At 53.0% G+C, this 24718-nt stretch overlaps 2 protein-coding genes across 7 annotated transcripts in view; one reads left to right on the top strand and one right to left on the bottom strand.

Moving 5' to 3' along the window:
- Positions 1 to 221: 221 nt before the first annotated feature.
- Positions 222 to 20637, bottom strand: Map1a (microtubule associated protein 1A). 2 transcript variants are annotated; one of them, XM_041678962.1, is made up of 7 exons: positions 20382 to 20637; positions 19419 to 19520; positions 11386 to 11468; positions 11115 to 11255; positions 2813 to 10898; positions 2313 to 2533; positions 222 to 2117 (listed from the first exon to the last, which is right to left on the bottom strand). In XM_041678962.1, the coding sequence occupies exons 1-7, from the start codon at positions 20617 to 20619 to the stop codon at positions 1962 to 1964; spliced, it is 9027 nt and encodes a 3008-aa protein (XP_041534896.1). In that variant the 5' UTR covers positions 20620 to 20637; the 3' UTR covers positions 222 to 1961. The 2 variants fall into 2 exon arrangements, with proteins under 2 accessions (XP_041534896.1, XP_041534897.1); XM_041678963.1 differs by having other exon boundaries at positions 2313 to 2530.
- Positions 19946 to 24718, top strand: part of Tp53bp1 (tumor protein p53 binding protein 1) — an 87000-nt gene continuing 82227 nt past the window's right edge. For all 5 annotated transcript variants that reach the window (XM_041678966.1, XM_041678968.1, XM_041678967.1 and 2 more), the window contains exon 1: positions 19946 to 20005. The gene's annotated coding sequence lies outside the window, so the exon portion shown is untranslated. The remainder of the gene's footprint in view (positions 20006 to 24718) is intronic.

Here is a 24718-nt window from a genome sequence, read left to right as displayed (position 1 = left end):
TGTTTGTTTGTTTTCTTAATTTTTATTTTTGTTTTTTTTTGGGGGGGGGGGTTGCTTGCATGCATACCTGGTGCCCACAGAGGCCAGAAAAGGGTATTCGAGTCCTGGAACTGGTGTTATAGAGAATTGTAAGCTGCCACCTGGGTGTTGGGGATTTGCTTCAGTCCTCTGGAAGAGCAGCCAGTGTTCTTAACCACCTCTCCAGCCCCTTGGGGTTTTCCGTTTGTTTGTTTGTTTGTTTTTTGAGACAAGGGCTGACTCACTATGTTGCTCTGCCTAGCCCAGAACTAGCTATGTAGCTCAGGCTGCTCTCAAACTCCTGATTCTCCTACTTCTGCCCTGAGTGTTAAGATCACAGGCATATCCATCACCCCCTGCATCTTCGCAGACATGATGCTGGTTCCCACATCTCTTCCTCCTCTCACCCATGCTATTTCTGGCTCCCCTGGGTCCTGACATGGATTTGAATAGTCAAGAGTCTTCCGAGATAAATGCTGCTGCTGACTGAAGCAGAGAGGTGGAAACCAGGACAACTGAGTCACGGATGGAGTCTCAAGAAGCCTAAGCAGCACTACACCATCTGCAATGAACTTGGTTTATTGTTAGACTTGAAGGTGGCTCTGTTACAGCAGCTGGGAACTGTAGCGGGAAGTGTGGGGAGGAGCAGAGCACAGCAGTGGGGAGAAGGGAGCTGGGAAGAACATGGGATGGGCTCCTGATTTCCCATTGGCTTGACAGAGAAAGCAAGCCTCAGGGACCACCTGCATCTGGGTCTCTCAATCCAGCAGGGTTCAGCAGGGCTGCTCCCTGGCTTGCCTGTGGTGAGGTTCTTTCCTGTAGTAGAATGCTCAGCCTATCTGCTTCACTCTGGAGGAGATAAGCTATAGCTCTGCTTTCTTTCTTCTTTTCCCCTCCCCTCCCGTTTTCCCCAAATTCTCTAGACCAGCCTCCACCTCCCAGAACCTCTGTCCAAGAGTTTGGGTTTAGAGAGGCAGCCAATATTCCCATTTCAGCTGCAGGATGGTAGAGGATTTGGAATGTTGGGGGAGTCACACATGGCTAAGATGTCAGATGTAGGGGTGTCAGGAGTGTCAGGCAATGGCTTATTTTTAACCCATTACACACCAGGCCATAGCAGATGACCACATGCAGAGAAGCCAAGCAGGGGATGAGAAGGGATCAGGACTGTTGGGATGGGATAAGTGAAGACTAAATGATCAGGGAGCCTGGAGGATTGGGGTTGGGGCTCTCCTTGCCCTTTGTGCTGCCCAGGTGGCCTGGGCTGGGCACAGCCCTATGTCGTAAATAGTATGAAGCTGGGGCTGGGAGATGAGATCCTTTTTCCTCTCCCTAGTTCTTGGTCTAAAGAGCTTCAAGTTTTGGATTGAGACATTCAGATACTGAGGGAAGCAATAAGACAATATAGCAGCCATCTACCCCCGGGTCCCTGCTAGAAGCCATACCCTGGTGGCTAGGGCATGGGAGATGGAGGAAAGAGTACAGCTCCGGGTACCTTACCAACCGTGGCCTTCCCTACATCATATAAGTTACTGGCACCTTACCAACCGTGGCCTTCCCTACATCATATAAGTTACTGGCAATTCTTTCTGGCATGCCAAATAAATAACGAGGTTGCAGGGGGATGTTCATCTCCCTCCATGGGGAGGACTGTGCTCTCTGAAACCCTTCCTCCTCATCTAAGACCAACATTTGGCAGTGCTAGGAGAGGGTTCCAGGCGTCAGGTGATCTTGTGTAGCTTTGTATCCCCCCATTACCTTTGGTTTTGAGACCCCAGGAGCAGATGAGGGGAAGGCCACTACCTCCCACTTAGCCCAGGTCCTCACACATGACCTCGCCCTGCTGCCCAGCTCCATTTCCCTCAACCCCAAAGGACTCAGCAGTAGTCATTCTCTATATGCGCTGTAGGGGTGGAGCCTTGGGGAAGGGAGGGCAGGTCTGTTCAGAATTCAATCTTGCAGGCTGGAAAGGACTCGTCCTGCATCACCACGGTGCTGCTGCTAGCCAGGACCAGGACGTTCAGTTGCTGCTGTTGCTCATGCGTCTGCTGGTACCACTCCCGAGTCACCTCTGTGTCGTGAGTAGGGATCAGAGTCACCTAAGCGGAAGAAAACATGCCTGAGGTGAGCATGTGAAGGAAGGACAGATGAAGGGGAAGGAACACCTGGCAGTCATAAATGAACCTGCTGCTGGCGGGAAGGACTGTGCCCTCTTGTGAACAGGGGCTGTTCTGCTGTTGCCTCTGACAGAGCTTCGACCAGAATCCTTCCCTTGTGCGTCCCTTGCTACTCACCTGAAGGTTCTCTCCCCACTGGGCCTTGCCTTCCAGCAGAGCATCCAGCACAGCCCGGCTTGGCTCGCCATTGGCCGGGTCATTCCCACTGACCACATAGTAGGATGCGCGCACTCGGCGGAAGAAGTCCAGATCCGCAGTCTTGCCACTGCAGTGATTTGGGATGTAGGCAAGATCCACATACACAGGGGGGCCTGAACCACCCTTGGAGCCCAAGGCTGCTGTGGAGACAAGCAGAACGCATTGTAAAGAAAAAAGGGGGGACAGTAGTGTGCATACCACTAGGGAGGCAGAGGCAGGTGGATCTCTGTGTGTCAGAGGCCTGCCTGATCTACAAAGTGAGCTCCAGGACAGCAAGGACTACACAGAGAAACCTTGTCTTGAGAAACAAAAGGATTATTTGGTTGCTTCCACGCTTGTTTGAACAGCTGGAGCCTTTAGCTAGCCCATACCTACTCCAACCCACAGTATTCCCCTCCCCACTTTTCTGACATACTCACTGGGTCCTGCCTTGAGTCCATTGACTAAGCCTTTGGACATGGGACTGTGTCCATCCTTTTCTTCTGCTGGGGTGACCTGGCTTGGAGTTCTGCGGGGTAGGACCTTAGATGTTCGATCTGTAGGCCCTTTACCAGGAGTAGGTGACCTCTTTCCCCGAATATCCAGACGCCGTGCAGGAGACGCTGGCTTGGCTCGGCTGGGGGCCCTGCGCCCCAGTCGCCCCTGCACCTTCTCCTTTTCTCGTAGTCTCTCAACTCTCCCAGACTCTGAGCTGAGCCCCTCAGGGTCAGCCATGCAGACATCTGGTCGGGGAGGGGAGGGGCGGGGGTCTGGCTGGGGAGCCGGGGGTGGGTCATGACCAGGCCTGGGGTGATGAGTTCCACTAATTCCCCCTGCCTTGTCCACAGGCAGGAAGTCCCCATCTTCATCTGAGTCAAGGGCTGCCTCAGCTGTGATGGATGGACACTCTTCAGTTTCTGGTGGGACATCAGAATCTGACTGTGAGGAGCCTGAGTCACTGGCTGATGTGGGGGGTGTCTCATCAGTCATAGGGCATGGGCCCCCTGTGGGCCCTGGCCTCGCTGCCCGGCGCCGCCCTCCTTTTCCTACCAGCCGAGCTTCTTCAGTTGAAAGGTCACTGTCATCTGTGGATGGGGGCAGAGGTGGGTTCAGGAATGAAGGAGAAAGCTCCCCGCAGTGGGGGCGGGGCTCTGTAGCACATTCCTGAGGTCCAGCCTCAACTTCAGGAGAAAGACTACAGTGTGGGCCACCGGGGCTCTTCCCAGGATGCTCAGATGAGAGCAGTGTGTCCGGCCGGGAGCGCCGCTCAGCTCCCTCAGGCCAAGACCCCCGTTCCCAAGCAGGGCAGGCCTCTGCAGCATCTTCTTTTTCTCCCTTGGCTGTGGCAAGCCCTGGGGGATTGGGGCTGGTTTCTGCTAGGCCATTGGCTGCGTGAACTCCAGAGAGGCTTGGCTTCTTGGTGAGTTCCCCTGAGCACTCCAGCGTACCATCATCCATGTCTCCAGGCAGGCTTGGAGCTGGAGCTGGAGCTGGAGCTGGAGCTGGAGCCAAGCCCAGTGAGGGTAAGGGGGCTGAGCTCAGGGGGGCAAGGTCCCAGAGGCTGTGGGCAGCTGGCTCCGTTCCTGGGCCCAGTTCAGCAGTCTCTAAGCCAGGAGGGAAGCGTTCAGCCACACTTGAAATTACAGGTGTGGTAGCCTCAGAAGAGGACCCTTCAGACAGGGCTGGAGAGGCTGGTCGCGGCAGATTGGAAAGGAGAGGGGCTTCAGGAGAGCTGGGTGAGGGGAGTTGGGGTAGTGAGGAATCCAGGCTGGGCGCCTTGGTTACTTCCAGGTACTCATCATGTCGGGTTCTGGTTGGAGTTCCTGGAACCAGGGCCAGTGCTCGGTCCCCAGAGAAGGCAAGGGAGCCACAGGGTGCAGACCGGGGTTCAGCTGGAGAGGGCAGCTGAGGGGGAGCAGGCTGCAAGGAGGAGAAGCCGAAGGCCGAAGCAGGGAAGTCCAGACTTGGTCGGGCAGGTCCTAGATGTGAGTCTGAGGAAAGGCTGGTATGTGCCTCCGTTTTGGGCCACATTGAGGGGTGGCCCACAGGCATGGGGTGCCGGGGACTTGGGGACTGTGCCTCTTTCTCTGACTGTTCCCGAGCCCCCTTCTCCAAGTCTGAGTCACTAGTGCTGTCATCCCAGTGACCTTGGCACGATTCTTTTGGGGATGGGGTCCTCCTGTTTGGGCTACAGCTCACTGTGCTTCCATTAAGAGGGGAGCTTGGGTCTTTGTTCAGGGAGATAGGAGCCCGGGGCGGCACTGCCGGCGGTGTGAGACTGGCCTCCACGTTGGGCCCTGGCTCTGGTTCTTGCCTGGGAGGTACAGTGGGTCCTGCCAGGGCTGCATAGCTGAAAGTTGAAGTATCAGGTTGAAGGTTTTGGGGCGAGACAGGAGAAGAAGTCTCCTTCTCTGCAGATGTATCACGGCCAGCAGCTTCCTCCTTGCTTGAAAGGCTTGGGGGCCAATCTCCAGATGCCCCCAGCGGAGGCTCCCGAGTCGGGCAAGCAGGGCCCAGCCCGGTGAGCATCATCTGCTCGTAGATGTCTGCATACTGAAAGCTCTTCTCGTCAGGATAGGGTGTGGGCTCTCTCTGCTCTGGCTCAGTCTGTTCAGCATCCCTGGTGGTGTGGCTCTGGCCAGCCTCTGGGACCTTTGAACTGCAGGGGCTGCAGTCAGGAGCCCCAGCCCCACCCTCTCCTTCCCTTTCCCCTTCAGCTTTTCGATAGTCCTTCCCCAGGGGGGAGTACGGTCCACCTTCCAACTCAGCTGCCCCCTCTTGTACTGCGGCTACCACACTGTCGTACTCAGCCATGCCCCAGGAGAAGGGCACGGGGGTATGTGGTTCTGGGGCAGGTGTCGGGGGAGCTGGAGCTGGAGAGAGGGGTGCAGGGGGCAGGGATCTATCCTTAGGTACCCATGGTGGGATCTCAGCTAGCCATGAAGGGGTGGTGGGTTCATTCCTCGTGAGTGGTGTTGGCGTAGTGTCTGGGACAGGACTTTCTTGTCCTGGGGCAGGAGAAACCCTCTGTCCAGTCATCTCAGGTGGGGAGGCTGGAGGAGAAATGATCTCAAAGGGAGAGCGAGTCAGCTTGTCCTCTTCCTCTGGTGGCAGGCCAACCGGAGACTCTGCAAGCCAGCGCTCCACCTCCAGCCCCTTCTGTGGCAGCGGCTCCTGGAAATCCTTGAAGTCTGAGGCCCAGGGACTACTGGGAGTGTGCTGCAGAGGGGTCACCTCTTGTTCATCTGCTCCCTCATCAAGAAAAGTACTTTCGCGTTCCTCACAGTAGCGTGACCGGGCACCTTGGCCATCCAGCTCATGAGGGAACCAGACCTTCCTCTCAGAGCTCAGCTGGGTCCAGTATGCATCATCCTGCTGCAGGGCCATGTCCCTGTCCCGCCAGTGCCTGACTTCCTGTTCAGGAGACTTGCCCTCCCAGGCTGGAACAGGCTCTTTCTGTTCTCCCACTGGCTCTCCTCTGGCTGGAGATGTTTCTCGCCATCCCTGGACCACATCCTGCTCCTTCCAGTATTTCTCTGCCTGCTCTCGGGCCTTGCTCTCCTGCACTGGGCTCTCTTCCAGCTCCAGCGCGCTGGTCTTCTCCACAGCAGCTTCATCCTTCTGGTCCACAGCCTTGGTTTTTTCTGGAGACTTTTGGCCAAGGATCGTCTCTTCCGGTGTTGTGGTTGTATCTCCCAGGAAACAGCTCCTTTGCCCCTGAGCTTTGTCCTCCTCTTTCCGAATCCCATCTTTCTGTACGGCAGCCCCGATGTCTTGGTCCAGGGTACCGCCTTTCTTTCCTGGGGCCCAGTCTTTTAGTTCTAAGGCCAGGTCCTTCTCTTCTGAGGCCTCATCCTTCTGTTCTTTATTATCTTTGTTCTTCTGTTCAGGGGTTCTGTCTGTCTGTGTCGGTTCAGGGACGCTGCCCTCTGAAGCCCCGTCTTTCTGTCCTGAGGTTCTGTCTTTCTCTTCTGGGGTCTTGTCTTTCAGCTCTAAGACCTTGTCTTTGTGTTCTAACTCTCTGTGCTCTTGTTCTCTGTCTTTTGGTTCAGTGGCCTGGGTCTGTTGCAGGGCTGCGCCCTTTTGTTCTGAGGCCTTGTCCTTCTCTGCTGGGACCTGGTCCTTCTGTTCTAAGTCTTTGTCTTTGGATTCTGGAGCCTTGGCCAGTCCTACGGCTGAATCCTTTTGGTCCAAGTCTCTGCCCTTCTGCTCTGAAGTCTTATCCAGCTGTCCTCCAGGCTTGTTCTTCTCATCTAGAGCCTCCTCTGTCTGATGCATGATTGAGTCCTGCTCAACGGTGGCCACCTTCTCCTGCACAGCTTTGTCCTTCTGCTGTAGGGTTTCATCCGTGAGCCTGAGGTCCTCTTCCTTCTGCTCAGCAGTTCTGCCTTTCAACCCTGGAGCTTTGCCTTCCCACTCCATGGCAGGGCTTGACAAAGACTCAGGACTCTGGGTGAGGGAGCTGTCAGATGTCATAACATGTGCGCCAGGGCCTGTGACCTCCCCAGGTGAGTGTTTCCTGTCGCCTGACAGTGCAGAGGGAGAGAAAGAACGGCCGGGTGATTTTCCAGCAGGGCTCTCGTCTGTGACACTTGCCTCTGCAGCAGTCTCACCTGTGGGAGGTGACACTGTGGCCATGTGGGTCTCTGGAATAGACACAGGAGCGAGGTGGCAAGAGGGCTCTTCAGCCTTCATCAGAGGCCCCCTTTCTTCCTTTTCTAGGCTTAGTTCTCCAAACTGGAGGGTGCCGAGGTTTACTGGAGAGAGCTGCTTGGATGAGATATCCAGAGAAGTCTCCTTGCTAGGGCTCTCTTCTGAGAAAGACAGTGACTGGGTGTCCTCTGGAGACACCATTGGCCAAAGGTCTTTGTGTAGGGGCTGCTCTTTCAGGCTGCAGGGAGACCTGGGGGTGGTCTCTTGCTTGGCAGTGTCTGGGGAGACCACACTGAGGACAGACAGAGACTCTGCATCTTCGGGGGAAAGGCTGTGATCAGTAAGCCGAAGAACCTCATCTCCCTGAGGTTCACGGTGTTCTTCAAGCGATACCCTCACCTCTCGAGGAAGGGTTTCTACTCCTAGCGCTGAACCTGCACCTCCAGGCTCAAACACGATTGCTTTGTCTTGTTCTGGCAACAGCTGAATGGTGCAACCAGTCTGACCCTCAGCAATGCTGACAGGAGCATCCTGGGCTTGGGGGCTCCTTGGAAGAGGTGCTTTCTCCTCTCCTAGTAAGCCCTCTTCAGGCCCTGGCTTGGCTGTCTTCTCTTCAGCATCTTGCTTGCCCACAGTTGGAGCATATGCTGTGTCTCCCCAGGAGTCTTCTTGAAAGTCTTGAGGTTCAGACTTTTCCTCCACTGGGGACTGATGGAAGGGTGTGTGGGAGGCACTGGGTGGGCCAGATGGTGGAGGAGATGCCATCTTCACTGTGCTATCATCTGGGCTGAGGCACCGTTCCTCCGCTTCTCCAAGCGCAGCTTCTGCTGGATGTAGGGCATGTCCAGGGGCACCAAACACAGCAGTATACTGACTGGGCAGTCTCTCAGATACTGTTACATTTCTTTCTGCTTCCTTTTCCACAGCTTTCTCCCCAGCCAAACCTCTCCCTGCAGCCTCTCCTTTCTTCTCCAACTCTCCAGTCACAGAGAAATCCTCACAGGGTGGGGACTTAAAGCCCTTATCTTCTTCCAGTGAAGAGGTGGGTGAGATGGTACCAGCTGATGGCACATAGTCCAAGCCCTGAGTGGCTTCTGTGCGGGAGGAGGGGATACTTGTGACCGTGTCAAGCAACAAAGAGCTCTTGCCTGTCTCCTCCGTCTGGGGAGCTGTGAGTGAAGCCACAGATTGGTCTTCAGCCACCGATGTGGCAAAGGAAGAGAGTTTGTCACACTCGGTGATTGATGTAGCTGAAGATACATGTTCCTCCTCAGCCAAAGGGGCAGCCACCATGTTGGGAGGGTAGGTGAGTTCGGGTTCGGGTGCCCCATAAGTTTTGCTTGAGGTGGTAGGGACAGTGCTATCTGCGGGCTGACTGACTTCAAAGAGGCCAGGACCTTCAGGCCCAGAGAGGTCATAGGTACCTGTAGGAAATCTGGGTGGGGCTGGGCGTTCCTCTGGTTCGTCGTGGATCTCCTCATCTGAGATAGTCTGCTCTGTCTCTGAGTAGCCAGGGATTGTCTCGTCCTGAATGTAAGAGACATGCTCAGTGGCTCCTGCAGGCGTGACCAAGCTGCTGAGGAAGGATGAAGCCTCCTTCTCAGGTACCTTGCCCTGGAATCCCAGTTCCCGGGCCCCAGGAACCTCTCTGCTCTTTGGAATTACCTTTAAGGCTTCCTGCATGTGTTTTTGATAAAAGCTCTCTGCTTTTGTCTCTTCCTCATCCTCGTCTGAGGGGTGAACCTCCTCCATTTCTTCTAGCTCTGCCTTTTCTATCACATCCTCCTTTCCCTCGGGCTCACTCTCCTCAGCGCTCTCCGGGAGCTTCTCGGCTTCTCTCTGCTTCTTTTCCACCCAGGTTTCTTTCTCTTTCTCTGTCTCAGCCCCTAAGTCTGGGCCTCTGTTCTTACTCCCTTTGTCCTCAAGAAAGTCTGGGATGACCTCCTTCTCCCTTGTCACAGGTTCTTCTTGGTCCAGCCCTGGGACAGAGGGACGTCTTTCCTGGATGGCTGTGCTTGGGTGTCCCTGCTCTGTAGCATCTACAGGGAGTGGTTTCTCGCCTAGTCCCGTGTCCCTTTGTTCGGCCAGCAAACCTCTCTCCTCGCGCTTCAGCTCCTCAAAGTCCTGTGTGAGGTCCTCTGGTGAGGACAAGGTCAGCTCTCTGTGCCCACTGACAGTTGGGAGTGGTGCAGGCCCCTTCTGGGCTGGGGGTGTCCGGGGCTCAGCAGACAACTCTTTCTCCCCACGGGCAGCTCGGCCTTTGTCCGTCTTGATTCTTCCAGGGGCCTTGGCTTTATAGAGGGTCTTGCGGACCTCGGGTGTGAAAGGCTTCAGGTCTGGTTTGGAGAATTTCTTTACTTCCAATTTTGTGTCTTTCCTCTTCTCGTCCTTCTTGGCATCCTTTTTCTCTTCCTTCCTTCCTTCCTCCTTCTTGAGTTCCTTCCTTTCCTTCTTGATCTCCTTTTTTTCCTTGTCCCTTTTCTCCTCCAGCTTTGATATCTTTTCTTTTAGGTGCTTCTTCCCCACTTTGTCCTTGATCAGCTTTCGCTTCTCAGCCTTGAGCGCTTCACTCGACTCGGTCCTCACCCTCTCAGGCTTGGAGGGCTTTTCTGGGGGCTTCTCGGATGCTTCTTTTGCTTTCTTTTCTGTCTTAGCTAACTCCTTGGTCAGCTCTGAGCGGGCCTCCTTGGCTCCCTCTTCTAACACTTCCTCGCGCTTGGCCAGCTTGCTCACTGCTGTCTTGGGAGCAGCTTTGAGGCTCTCCTTGCTGTCTGCCCGGTGTTTGATTTTGCTGGGTTTCAAGTTGGCAGGCACAGCCCCAGCAGCCAGGTCCTTCTGTGTCGCCACCGGGTAACGCAGGAAGTCCAGGTGCCGAAGCTTTTCCAAGCCTTCCAAGATTTTGTTCTGAGGAGCATTTCCCGGAAAAAGCACACGCACAATCTTCTCAGTAGGGTTGGCTGGGAGCCAGACCACCAGAGCAGTGATGGAGGTCAGGTAGGGGACAGAGATCTCTGCCTCCTTCCCATTGGCCAGCACAATGCCCGTCTTGGCTTTACTATTGCCTGCCCACTTCTGCATGAGGAACTGCATCTCCTTACTGTCCTTGACAGGGTTGAGGACATACATGTCCAGCCGGCCCACACCCATTTTGTGGAAGAGGGTCAGTGGCTCAATAGTGTTGCTGACCACACGATACAGAGGCTCAGCTTGGATGCCTAGGCGGTTTAGGTGCTGAAGAGTGAGACAGGCCTCCTCGATGCTGCGCTTGGCCTTCCGGGAGGCATCCGGCAGCCGGAGCTTATCAGGCACATTGAAGAACACGACTCCAAGCTCAGGGGAGATGAGGTTCTTCACCCAGTCACTGTAGCTGCTGGAGCCCTGGGACTGCTCCTCCTCCAGCTCTGCCACTTTGCGCTGCAGGAGTCCATTGATGCCTGGCAGATTGTCAGCCCCGATGTGTGTGAGCAGCACGGAGTCAATGCGGTCCAGATGCCGCACCAGCTTCCAGAAGCAGGACTTGCGATCGGAACCACCGTCCACCAGGATGTTAAAACCATTGACAGCAAAGAGGGCAGAGTCCCCACGACCACCGGGAAAGATGTAGCAGCAAGGCTTCGAGAGCTTGAGGAAGCCTCCTGAGGTGGGGGGTTCAAGCAGGTCAAAGGGGGATGGCACATCCACAGTCTCAGAGACATATTCGGAGAACTCAGCCACACCATCCATGGTGGGTAACACAGGCTCAGGATTTAGCTGGAGGCGCAAGGTCTCTTGGGAACTGGACAGTCCTAGGTGGCTCCAGTCACCCTCCCCTAAGCAGGAAACAGTGAGGAAGGCCTGGATCCCAGGGTCTCTATTGCTGAGCAACTGGGCAATCTAGAGGAATGGGAGATAGAAGCCGATCAGGTCATTGGGGTTGTCTTAATCTGACTCGGAGTCAGCCCCCTAACCTTTGCCTGTTTCTGGATAAATGCCTACCTCCTGTCAGGGTTGGTCAAACAATGCAAGACTTTCCCTTCCTTGCCTTTCTCGCCACAATTCAAATACTGCCCCCTTGTCCCCTTCTTCCCAGACACTCAGCAGGGAGCTTACCTCAGGACTGTGAAGGACCCGGGCAAAGTTTTGGTAGGAGTAGGTACCACTCTGCAGGATAAGGTCTCCCTCTGGCTCTAAAGTTTGTCCGCTCAAGATGAGTAGCTTGTGAGCCGATGGGTTACTAAGAAGATGGTGAACCTGAAACGGGAGGAGGGCAGAGTGGTCACAGATACGCGGGACCCAGGGGAAGGCACTGAAAATCCCGGCTGCACATTGGGAAAGCAGAAAGATGAGGGTAGGTTAGGGCAGGGCGTCAGAGTGGCCTCACCTCTAAGCCAATGCTGTCTGCACTGGGGTTGACAAGGACGATGGTCTCTAGGCTCTCACTCTGGTGGCAGAGTGTCCTCTGGCCTGAGGGAGAGAGGTAGACATGTGTACTAAAATTAGTAGACATTAACTTAAAATGAGAAGTACTGTGAGGGGCAGCAGAGGGGAAACAGATGATCAGAAACTGGGGTAAGGAGAAACTGGGTTCTGGTTAGCCTTAGACCCTGCTGTCTAGCATACCATTGAGTAAGGTCTAGGAACTGCCTCCTCCTCCTCCTCCTTCCAGGATTCCCCTTCCGCTCCCCCACACTAGCTGACTTCTCCCACCCGTCCATCTGCCACACCCTCTGCTGCACAGGCTCTGCCCCTTTGCCTAGAACTTCAGTCCCAAACTGCCCTGTTGACAAGAAGCCTTTGTCCCTCTGGAGCACTAAGTTCCTGGTGCTGCCTGGGGAATGGGGGAGGGGGTGGAGTTCAGCTCGAGGGAAGGCTCCTGGGCTTTCATTCTCTGCCATTGCTCTTGGCCAGTAGTGCGGAGACAGTATTCCAGAAGATGCTGTTCCAGAAGATGCAGGAGACATGTGTCAACTTGGTTCTTGGAGTTTTATCATTCAAGGAGTGGACAGAAAATTCTAACTCGCAATGCTGTTTTCCGGCTGGGCCAAACCTTCCGACAGACCGCTGCATGCCGTTCCCAAATGTTTCCCAGCTCCCTCTTCTAGCTTACTGCCATGCTTCAGAGGCACCTAGCTCACTGCCCAGCTTACCCTTGTGAAAGCTTCTCGTCTCATCTGTGGATACTGGAAGTAAGCGGTGGGGTCGGTTCAAAACCAAGACACTGGCCAGTGATGCCTTCTGCCAGTGTGCCGCCTGAGTTTGAGCCCCAGGACTAGAGATGGGGAGAGAACCAGCTCCTGCACACTGTCCTTTGATCTACCTAGCATGCATGCACACACATATACACCCCCACATAAGAACAACAGCAATCTGGGCATGGTGCTGTACACCTTTAATAAGAAGGCAAAGGCAGGTGGATTTCTGTGAATTCAAGGCCAGCTAAATTTCAAGCCATCCAGAGCTACACAGAGAATTCTGTTCCAAAAAACCAAACCAAACAAAAAATACAACCACTACCACCAATAAAGAAACGAGAGAGTCAAGGTACTGCTCAGGATAGGAGAACGAAACCATCTCCAGATCCTTTCCCCAGTACTGTTCCTCCAGACTCACACAGAACACCATGCAGTCCAAGTGAAGGAAGTGGTGGGTTAAGATGGATTAAAGGAGCTGACCCTCTTCCCCTCCCCTCCAGTTATGGGGTTAACCTTGGGGGATACTGGGGAGGGGAGGTTCATAGTCTGAGCCCTCTTCTGTGACTGAGGTTGGGACAAGGGTGGCTGGGATCAAAGGCCAGTGCTTGGATCAGGCAGACCTTGGCAGCAGAGAGCTGCAAATAGAGTGGGGAAAACAAGGATGGAGATTCAAATCCTATACCAGGGATGGTGGACCCAGGAGGAGCTCCAGTGTCCTCTTCTATGAATTTGGGAACTGAGGAATACCTGGAGGTCAACTCTGAGGTTGAGCACCACCTCAGAGGCAGGCAGGAGTAGGACTTAAGCAGCTGGGGATGTCAGCATCCTTTGCCAGTCTTAAGTAGTTCAGATTTAGGAAAGTCAGGACTACCCCAGCACAAACAAGGTCACACTTTTCAATCTAGGTGGAACTGAAAGAGATTTCCCCTCCAGCTACAGCTCCTCTCCAGCAGCTTCATGGTCCCCAATATATCCTCTTAAGACCACTTCCTGACACAAGACCCCAGCCCTAGTCCCGGGGGAGCAAGTCCATTAAGTCCCGAATCCCCCCTCAGGTCTAAGGGACAGCCCTGTTTCTCTTTTCTGCTCCCCAGCTCTTCAGATGAAGGGCACTGCCTTGTTTTCCCTTTATCTTTATAGAGGACTATCTTAAGAGGCTGGGGCGCTTCCCGTGAGCAGTGCTGGGGGGGGGGGGGGGCTTCGGGTGTGAAGCTGAGTGGGCAGGAGGGCAGGTGTCTCTGCAGTGAGGCGGAAGGGGGGGTGCTCAGGCAGCTGCAGTTTGCCGCAGTGTGTGAGTGTGTGTGAGTGTGCGCGCTGAGCTCAGCCTCCAGCTCCGCCCCCACCCCCCACCCCAGCATGACAAGTCATTTTCTTGGCTGCCTCTGCATGCTGTGGAGGGGTGGGGTGGGGGGGGATGGGGGTGCATACAGAGAGGGAGAAGAGACTGGCTTCTCTGTTGAAGAGCCCCCATCTTGGGAAGAAAAGCGCGGATGAGGTGAGGGTGGGGCCAAGACAGGGAACCCGTGGGGTTGACAGGGACCCGGAATGCAGGGCAGCTGCTGAAGAGCCGGTGCTCTCAAGCTCCTGAGTGGCCTCAGAGAGGCCACAAAGGGGGGCTTAAAGCCCCAGGCTCAAACTGGCCACAGGGAATGGGGGTGAGGGGAGCCAAAGACAAACCAGTTAGCCTGTGAGGAGGCACATGCCACGTCCTAGGGACCCATTCCTCCTTTCTCTTCCAGAGTGTTACCCACCTTCCCTTACTTGGCAAAAAACTCGGCGGCCCCACTCACCCCAGAATAGAAGCAGCTGATAACACAAGGACCCTCTCAGTAGCTACATTCCATAACAGCCCCCTTCCTCTCAGATTCTTCTAGATGTAGCCCCCCAAATTCCTCCTGTGCCCAGGCTGCCAGGCAAAGGCTGTGACAACACCCTCTTTTGCTGCCTCTCAGCTGATGGTCCCCACCCCCACCTAGTACAGAGAGAGGTGGACTGTCACAGCCCCGGTTGGTTCCACTGGTTCTGGATCCAGGCTGAACCCCAGTCAGTAACGTTCACCTCCTCTCGCCATCGCAGGCAGCCTTCCCACCAGGCTAGCCTAGGTCCAGATGCATCCGATTTACAAGGTGTCAACTGCTCCCCATCCCGGCTCCCTATCACAGCACCCCCATCCCTCCGCCATGCAGTGCCCTCCTGTTTGGCTCTTACCCTGGGGTGTGGGAGGGAGCCCCTCATGGAGGCATCGGCTCCGGCCTTAGCCGGGCGGCTTCAGGGAAGAGTCTGCGGCACTTGGGGTGGGAGTGAGGGGGGGCTGCTTGCTGGGGAGGGCGGTGACAGGGCGGGGAAGAGGGGCTGGTCTGTGACGAGGCACGGGAGACTTAACTGTTTCTTGGCCTTCCCAGTGTCAGCGTCCTGGTGCTTCTGTTTGGCTATGGGGGAAGGGGATGGATCTAAGGGGATTGTCTAACAGTTCAAGGAGCCAGATGAATCTCTTCTGCAGCTCTGAGTACCTTCTCCCCAAATCCTGTTTGGTTAAGAAATATTCTCTCAGCATCAACCAAAGGACCAAAGTCTCATGCACTGGGGCACAGAGCCGCATGGGTCCTCCCCGTTCCTCTCAGAGACCATCTGCTGCCTCTCCCCCTCAGATGGACCCAGAGAGTGACCTTCAGTCAGTGCAAGAGCAGGAGACAGAGAAGCTGGGGGGCCAGCCATAAGTGGAGGGGAGCAGTGTGGGGGTGGTGAGTGACGTGGTAAGCTGGACCCTGCTCTGCCACATCAACAGAAAACTGGGGAGATGCAAAAATGCATCTTGTTTTAGATTGGAGGGTAGTGTGAAATTCTGGAAGAGACACAGTCCCCAGCCCACTGGGGTGGGGCACAGGGACCCTGGGAGCTGCATGCAGGTCCGTGCTAACGCAGCATGGCTGTGAGAGCGCCCACACAAACAGCGGTTTCTGAGTAGTGCTGTTGGGAAGAAGTCTCTGCAGGGTAAGAGGGGCTTCTGCCTTTCGGCGAAGGACCAAGGATCACTGCCCAGAGCCCAGGCTCAGGCAAAGCCTTCTTGCTATACAGTCCAGTCTAATATAAACTCCTCTTTGGGTTAGAAATGATCTGTAGGGTGTTTGAGTCCCGCTTCTTCTAGTCTCTGTCCCTCCCTCTGTGTCACTTTGCCGCGTCTATCTTACTTGATCTAGAACCTTCTTATGTTGACCTTGTGCCCTTCCTTAGTCTCAGCCTCTGCCTCAGACTACACTAAGTGCTCCAGGATTCACAGGAAAGCTCTGGAGAACTAGTGCAAACACCCATTTGCCTGTGATGTTCTTATGCTTGCATCCCTGCCCTCAATAACCCTCCCTGGGTGTGGTCAGCTCCTTCCGCCCACTCCCTGGCCAGCCTCAGCCCCAGCCCCACCCATGCTCCAGGCTGCCAAGGACTGCTTTTGAAGGTCAGAGAAGCCAAAATAGTCTCTGCTCTCAGCACCCCTCACCCACCTTTAGCTTCAGTCAGAGGGGAGAGTAGCTGAGTCACCAGGACTCTGGGGACCAGGGGGAACAGAGGGAGAAGAGCCCTTGCTCAGATCCGGGATGCAAAGCAGCAACATGGCCATATCCCCATTGGATAGGAGAGGCCATCTGTACGGACACATGCTGTGTATGCCAGGCTCAGTCCTGAGCATCCTGGAGTAGTGCCCACCCCCTTCTGCAACATCATTGCACTCTTTCATCCTGCCTCCAACCTCCTGTCTCCTCTCTGCTTTTTAGGGCTCTCTCAGTGTTGTGGGGGGCACTTGAGTAGACACTGGGCTTGAGAACAAATTTACATTTCCTGTCTGGAAGCAGAGTCCACCCTTGTTCTAAGCCACATACCACCACCCCCTACCCCGCCACATTGCACCTTGGACATGGTTCCAAGTCACAGTAGGTTTTTCTTCTCTCCCCATCTCCAAGCAGTCAGTTAACCCTGAAACCATAATCCCTCTCTCCTGCAGCGAAGTTGGGAGAGGGAGGCGTGAACAGACCCCGATTTCACCCCTGATGCCACTTTCTGAACCACTCCACTAAACGAGTCAGATAAACAGTCCCAGAGTTTGCTTTCTGGACTAGCAAATGAGTATATTAGCACCATCCTTCAGCCACGCTTTGAGGACTGACTTCACCCGAAAAAGTCCCTCTTCCTCCCTACAATCCTAACCTTGCGATGCACAAACATGACTGGATATTTCTCTCTTTGGGGAAGATTTCAGAATGAATACCCTAAACCAGAATCCCAAACCAGACTAGTATCAGGGTAAACTCAGTAAAATGGGGTAAATCTCAGTCAAACCCCAACTGGAGATGCTTACAGAATGAGGCTCCATGCCTATCCCTCTGCCTCCCTTCCCATCTCAGATAACAACGTAAACCTCTAATTTAGGATCCTCTGAGCTCATGGATAGAAACAGTCAGACCGAAGGACTCAAAGGGGTTCCTCAGCCTTCCCCTCTCCATCCCCTCACCTCTTCCCAGCTCTCCGAGGTCTCGGGTGACCCAGACTGGTCATGGGCTTGCTATGTAGCCAAGAATGGTCCTCCACCTCTACTTCCCGTTATAGGACTGCACCACTACACCAGGCTAACCTGTACGACTTCAAGTCTTAGACTATTAATTTTCTCTTTCTTATAGTTCAACCATAGATGTATCGGAGTTTTACTGAAACTCAGTAGTGATGTGTCAGTGTGGCCGCCCACCATTCCTTATCCCCATCTCTTGGGGGTTCAGGGCCTTCTGAATGTCAGATGGTCACTCTACCACCAATCTGCATGGTAGGTAGGCACTCTGCCACCAAGTTAAGTGTTAGGTGGGCACTCTACCACCAAGGCACCCCTGGCCTTAAGCTAAGTTTCCGATTATCCTAAGTTTTCCTAAGTGATAAAAAAGCTTAGAAGCAGCTGGGCAGCGGTGGCACACGCCTTTAATGCCAGCACTTGGGAGGCAGAGGCAGGTGGATCTCGGTGAGTTCAAGGCCAGCCTGGTCTACAGAGTGAGTTCCAGGACAGGCTCCAAAGATTCACAGAGAAATCCTGTTTTGAAAGACTAAAAAAAAAATGCTTAAAGCTTCAGGGATTTTTAGGGGAAGGAGCTATCAAGGAAGACCCCCCAATCTCTGCTGAAGACCACATGGTATGAAAACTACCCTTTAAAGCTTCTTACCAAACTTGACCACTAGACGGAGCTGGGCCACTGACATCTGAGGGTCCCCTTTTTTTTTTTCTGTATGTGCGTGGGGGTGGGTAGAGAGGGTGAGCACTAGTAATAATTATACTATTCCTGTCACGGAAGATATATTTTGTTCTTTTATTATTTTGGCCTAGACTGTGAAGAAACGGTGGTCTCCCCTATGGTGTTGGCCAAAACAGTCAAGTCGTGACATTTAGTGTATCTCCTTGAGCTCACCCCAGTTCCTGATTATCTTAGCCCAGTCAACCAAAGAAGGCTGAAGGAGGAGGCAGTGTCTGCAGCTGCTTTGGGCAGTGTGCTGGGACAGCTGAAACAGAAGCCAGTGGGGTGGGGCTGTGGCTGCCTTAAGCTCTGTGGGTTCCTTCCTGTCTTCCTTCCTTCCTTCCTTTCTTTCTTTCTTTCTTTCTTTCTTTCTCTTTTCCAGGAAATTCTCCACTGTTTTCCAGGGACAGTGGCCACCATGAAAATGTCTAAACCGAAAACAAAAAGTAAGCCCTACTCTTGGGTGGATGGCCCCAAGCCTCCTGAGGACATCATAGCAAAACTCTGTACAGTTCGGCAGGTGTTTCTATACCAATGCTTGTTTCCGAGACGTGCCTGAGAATGCATCTCCCTGCACACCGCTTCCCAAGCATTCCCTGCATCTTAATCTGTAGAACAGCTAAGGATTTTGCCTTAAATTCCAATCATTTCTTACATTACTCAAAGTCTCTGTGGCCAACAGGACAAGGCTAGAGAATTTGGTGTGAATTCTTCATAGGAAATAACCCCAAACATCGGTAACTAGTTTAATCCACTGCAGTCTTGCGTAATCTTTATGCAGTCTAGCCTCTAGAAGTGTTAAGTGCTAATATTGCCTTTGTTCACTGGGAATAGTGGAGAATGCCATGACATAGGGAATTTTCAACAGAAGGGAATCTCAAAAGAGTGCGTCGCTAGTTCAACAGGAAGCCAGTCCCATCGGGAAGATCTGGCTTCATGCTTTCTAGTTTTCTCCCACTTCTCAGCAGCTCATGAGAAATTATCAACGAGGAAATGACCAAAGATCTGCCTGCTACACTGGAGGAGCAGAAAGAGGTGCCTGTCTACTGTACTAGACTGTTGAGAATTGTTGACATATCAATTCTGTGATTTGATGGCAATGATTTTGAGCTAACTGGAACTCACATTCTATAAAACCACCTGGAAGCAGGTGCGGTGGTGGAGGCCTACAGTTCTAGCACTCGGGAGGTGGAAACAGGAGGGTAACAAGTTTCATGCCATCCTAGACTCTATATCCAAGCTCAAGGTCATCTTGGACTATATAATGAAACACTTTTTTTTTTAAAAAAAAAGTTGCATGGATTGGTGTGTCTACATTTACAATAATATGAGCAGATGTCCAACACCTTCATCAGGGGATGTAGGACTTCTTGCACTCAGCAGACATCTATCATAGGATGCTAATTTCTAAAATCCTATCTCACACTTCTGCACTATTGTTGCCACCCAGCAGAACTGATCTAAGAACCAAGGCTTAGGAAACCCAGGAGACCTTTGTCCCAGCCTTGATCTACCGGTGCCAGTCTGCTCAGCCTCTCCTACCAGCCTTCTGCTCTGCTCTGAAGATCTGCTGCCTAAGCAGAGGAAACAGAAATGAATCCCTCCCGGAGGGTGGGCTGTGAGAAACAAGGGTCTGGGAAGGTGAGTGAGGCATCCTGGGATGTTTATTAGGGGGAGCAGGGAGGCCTGGGTCTCTGCCTGCAAGGGATCTGATCACTTTCCTAGCTGTGCTCATCAACTGCTGGGCACGAACACCGCTCTTTCTGGACCAATTATGCTCTGACATTATATCGTGTGTTTGAAGAGCCGACTGGGTATGTGTGGATAGCTGTCGAGCCATAAAATATCCCTCCCTCCTCCCCTGTCCGAACCTCCCACAAGGCCAGTTCTGCCCTGGATATTGGTCCTCTCCTCTTCCAGCCCACACCCAAAGGACTGAGACAAATGACCCTAGTCCTAACCTTTGACCTCTGAGGAGAAGTGAGCTAGGTGCCGGGTAATGAAGAGTCTCAACTGTTGGTTCAGGTCAAAGGACGATAAGTCAATGTTCCAGGAGAGAATCCCTGTGAAAGAAGAAAAAGAGAGGGTTCTAGGCAAAGTCACCTGGCAGGACTGCAGTGAGCATGGCTGAGCTCCTGGAAGAGGAAAGGCGGGGAAGGTAACACCTCAAGGAGGATAGCTAGTACCTGTGTGTGTCCCTCTCAATTGTTTTTCCCCTTTGTGAGAGCCAGAGGGCAAAGAGCAGAGTTGAGACTGAATTTTGGCAATAAATGAGCCTGCAGTTTTTGAATGTTTTGCAAGGCTGTCTAGTTATGGTAGACGTGGCACTCAGGGGCCATTCCTATATACTGCTGGTTTTCATGTTTCCTCTAGCTAAATGAGATTCTAGGTTCCCTTTCTATTCCCCCCTCCCTTACTCTCACCCCTCCGAGGAGGCTGACTTCCTCCCGCAGGTGGCTCCGCAGCACTGCGTCACAGGCACAGCTGAGGGAGGTGAGCTGAGGAGCCACGAAGGTCACTCTCTCAACTTGACTGCCAGCATTCACAGGTTTGTGATGTGTACCCTGCGTTCAGAAAGCTCCCCTAAAGAAGAGACTGTAAGGTAGGGACATGGACTTTTCAGGGTCTGGTGAGGACTTCCCGACATCTGATGGAGACACTGCGGGAAAGGAAAGGGGTGTGACCCGAGGGACTCCAGGGTCTGCCCGGAGCTCCTCCTGCTCTAGGAGACTGCGGAACAGCATGGGGTATGTGGGAAGGATGGATAAGCGAGATATTGCAAGACATGCAGGTGACAGGGCACAGGTCTCGGGAAGTGCACATAGAAATGGAGGCTTTAAAAGTGTGCACTAAGAGGTGAATGAAGATCAGATGGCGGAAAGGCACGGATGGAGTGTTGCGGGACAGCCAGGACAGCGGCTCACCTTGTTCAAGGTGGGCCCGTACGGCCCTCAGCTGACTCTCGGTACCGATATCGCCGATCACGATGAGCAAGGAGTATTTTTGCAGATCCCAGCGCGCCGCACTCACCGCGGCACGGGCCTCACACAGAGGCTCCGCCGGGTTCTGAGCCGGCGATGTGCCGGAGCTCCGGAGCCCCAGCTCCCGAGTTGTCTCCATGGCAACGCTGCCAGGCCGCGCGGTCCCGGCCTCGGTCGCCATGGAAACTCCCGCGGAGTGCTAGGCTGGCTGCGTCCGCGGCGGGGAGAGTGCGCGCAGTTCTTAAAGGCCGGCGGCAGGAGCAACTCATTGGTTGCTGCCTGTCTGGGGGGCGGAGCCAATGAGCCGCAAGGGCGGGGCCGGGATTCAGTCGCTGTGGCTCTGCGCTCCACGACGGGATGCTGTCATCCACCTGCAGTTTTCCTGACCGTTTTCCCCTCCGATTTGAGCTGGGGTAGCGGCTCTGCAGGATCCAGCAGAGGGCGGAGTCCACGGCCTCCGCTCCAGAACAGCATCTAGTTAGGCTGTGTCTGCGCTGAACACTGTGTGGGCAGTTACGCAGCCTCGCCGAACTGTGGGGAGCCATCTTGCCCCTCGCTGTCTCGGAGCTTCTATTGTGGTCTCTGTCTGGGTATTATCGTTGTCTGGATTTCGTTTTTCTGCCTCCGACCTCTTTCGTTGCCTTCCAGGGTCTAGGTGGTCAGCCTGGATTTCCCTGTCCTTGCCCCAAGCTCTGGGCGTGGTCAGGCAGGCTGTGCAGTATTTGAGGGGACAGGATGACCTTCCTGCCCTGAGTCCCTAGTGAGTTGTTATTCCATGGATAGTGGTTGGCTAGTCTCCATCTCTGTTGAGTGCAATGAGCTCAGACTGCAGCAAGGAGGATTTGAGTAAAACCCAGGAAAGAACTTCCCAACACAGTGGCCAACCGTAGGAGGCCATGCAATTCCTGTATAGAACTGAATTAATGTTCTCTCTTTTCTTCTCCCTCTCTCCATCTTTCCCTCCCCCTCCCTGCCCCATTCCTCAAAGTGTCTCTGCCACTACAACACCCCGATTCATTCTGTTGTATGTATCATATCATATGTATCAGACAGAAGGCCCATCCCTAGGCCCAGTAATACATGCTTTTTCTTCCATTTACCTTGTACTTTGGAGATGGCAAAGAAAAGAGGGGCTAGGGAGATGGTGCAGGTGGTGAAGTATTCCCCTTGCAAGCTTGAGGACCCGAGTTCTGATTCTCAGAACCCTAAAGAGCCAGGCAGGCACAGTGGTGAGGTGGAAGGAGGGGGTAGAGACAGGTGGGTCCCAGGAAGCTTGCTGGCCAGTTAGCCTAGCCTTCTTGGTGAAGTTCCAGACCAATGAGAGACCCTGCTGTTTTAAACAAAGAAGTAGAGGGTGTCTGAGGAACAACCCTCCACGTTGTCTTCTCTCCCTAACAAGCGTGCACACACATGAAATCCCACTCCCCACAAAGATAGAAAAGAGTGATAATGTCTGATACAACAAAGCTGTCAGTGAGCCATGCTCTGGTTGTTAAACCCTGGCCCTGTCACCAGCCAGTCCCTGTATTCTGTAAATGCGTGAGACATGGCTGTGGAGATCCTTTTCACAGCAGAGTCAGGAAAGCCATACTGGCAGGCTATCGGGTGGTAGGCAGGGTGCCTCTTCACACACACGCCACTTACAGACCTGAATCTGGAAACCAGCGTGGAAAAATGCTCAGTCCTTTTTCTACTACAGCCAGAAAGAGGAGCGCATGGAACCAGAATGGACTGTGGGGAGAGGAAGGGGACCGTTTCCATAGCAACAGGAGAGCCGAGGCTTTCAAGGAGCAGAGGGTCTCTGTATAAGGGACAGCAGCAGTTAAGTACAGAGGTTAGACAGTAGATGCAAATGGCGCAGGAGGAACCACACGTAGATCAGATGGTAGGCGCAGAAATGTAGGACTCTGGTTTCAGACCCTGCTAGAATCAATCTTAGTAATTATGGCTGCAGATGCAGACTGTGATGGTGCTAAAATCATGTGTGTTCTGGATGAGTAAGTACTCAGTGGGTCCCTTTGGCAAAGGCAGACAATGTCATAGAAAGATTGGCTCCAGGTATCTCCTCATCATTCTCTTCTGGGTGATTTTTCCATTACCATCATTATAGTACCAGAAAATGTTTTGTTTGTTTGATTTATGTGCATTGGTGTTTTGCCTGCATGTATGTGTGTGAGGGTGCCAGATCCCCTGGAACTGGAGTTCCAGACAGTTGTGAACTCCATGTGGGTGCTGGGAATTGAACCTGGGTTCTCTGGAAGAGCAGTCAGTGCTTTTAACCACTGAGCCTTCTCTCCAGCCCCCAGAAAATATTTTCCAAGCTGGGTGTAGTGGTGGCTCGTGTCTGCTGATTCCAACACACAGGAGGACAAAGCAGGAGGATTGTTATAGTCAAGGCCAGAGTGGGCTACAGGGTGAGGCCCTGCCTCAAACAAGCAAAGCTCCACCAACAAAAGTATATTCTTAGGTGTTAAATTATACATCTAACAGTTGTACAATGTGCTCTGTAAAGAAAGCCAGAGTGTGTGCATGTGTGTACTCCAGATTTTTTTTTTAAATGGTCTCCCTATACAGCCCTGGCTTAAATGAACCCACTATGTAGACTAGGCTGCCTCAAACTTGGAGATTTACCTGAGTGCTGGGATTAAAGGTGTACCCAAACATGCCTTGGAAGATTTTTGTGTGTGTGTGTGTGTGTGTGTGTGTGTGTGTGTGTATGTCTGAACACATGGGTTTGGGTACCCTTGTAGGCCCCCCCAAAAAAAACTAAAAAATCCTGGTATCAAAAGTGATTGTGAGCCGGGCGGTGGTGGCGCACGCCTTTAATCCCAGCACTCGGGAGGCAGAGGCAGGCGAATCTCTGTGAGTTCAAGACCATCCTGGTTTACAAGAGCTAGTTGTGGCTCCAAAGCCACAGAGAAACCCTGTCTCGAAAAACCAAAAAAAAAAAAAAAAAAAAAAAGTGATTGTGAGCGGCCCAGTGTGGATGCTGAGAACAAACTCTGATCCCCTGCAAGAGCAACAATCATTCTTAACCACTGAGTCATCTCTCCAACCCCTAAGCCCCAGAATTGATTGATTGATTGATTGATTGGTTTTTTTTCGAGACAGAGTTTCCCTGTGTAACAGTTCTGGCTATCCTGGAACTTGCTTTGTAGACCAGACTGGCCTCGAACTCACAGAGATCCGTCTCTGCCTCCTGAGTGTTGGGATTAAAGGTGGGAGAAAACATATATGAAAAGACTTAGGCAGCTGAGTGAAGAAGAGTAGGGAATGCTGCCACACATGAGCATCCCAACGCTTGGGAGTTGGAAGTAGAGAGATCAGGAGTTCAAGTCATCCTGGTTACACAGCAGGTGGAAGACTACTCTGTGCTGCTGCATAATAGACCCTGTCTCACAAACACGAATAAATAGGTCTTTACCTATTTTGTGTCTAAGTTTAAACTTCTGCTTTGGCAGAAGCCATATAGAAAAAGAATGTTACTCAAAGGCCCGTCTATTGGTGTGTGGTGGTGCAGGCCCTTTAGTCCTAGTAAAGTAGGTGGACCTCTGAATTCAAAGCCAGCTTGGACTACATGGTGAGTTCCAGGCCAGTCAAGACTACATAGTTACACTCCATCTCAAAACAAAAACAAAGAACAAATCGAAAATCCACCCAAAGGATTGTTGGAAACCTGTGGTGTTTGTAAGTGGGAGGTACTTACGGGGTTGTTCTGGGTGGCTGTGGAGCCCCCTTTAGTGTTATGTAACTGTGGACCCCTTTGCCCATAGCAGATGATCCTACAGGGTTCCCTATGACAGATGTAAGGTACAACTAATGCCTTGGAGTTATGTGTATGGAAGGTCCATTGCCTCACAGAAAGCATCTCTAACGGTGCTGAAAGAGAAGTCCTCTAGTGCAAGAGGAAGAAGATGTTAGCATAGACTCTTCCGTAGGCTTGCGCTGGCCTGTACCCAAAGCAAAGACTGGAGAACTAGGGAGATAGCTCAGTCCAGGAAGTGTTTGCCGTGTAAGCGTGAGAATCAGTTTCCTCTCTACAACCCACATAAAAAGCCCAGCATAGTGGTATATGCTGGTAATCCCAGCACTTAAAGAGGCAGAGACTGAAGGATCCTTGGCTTTTGCTGGCCAACTAGCTTAACTTAATTAGTGAGCTCCATGTCTCAGTGAGAGACACTGTCTTAAAAACCAAAACAATTTAAAAAGGTGTTTGGGGACTGGGAGGGTGCTGTAGAGATGGCCTGGGGGTCAGGAGACTGGGGTGGGGGTGCTGTAGA

This window comes from Microtus oregoni, unplaced genomic scaffold (assembly GCF_018167655.1).
Source record: "Microtus oregoni isolate MIOR12 unplaced genomic scaffold, Mior012 000031F_ref0000149, whole genome shotgun sequence".
NCBI lineage: Eukaryota > Metazoa > Chordata > Mammalia > Rodentia > Cricetidae > Microtus > Microtus oregoni.
Note: the sequence above shows the minus strand (reverse complement) of the source record. Positions and strands in the feature narration are given on the sequence as shown.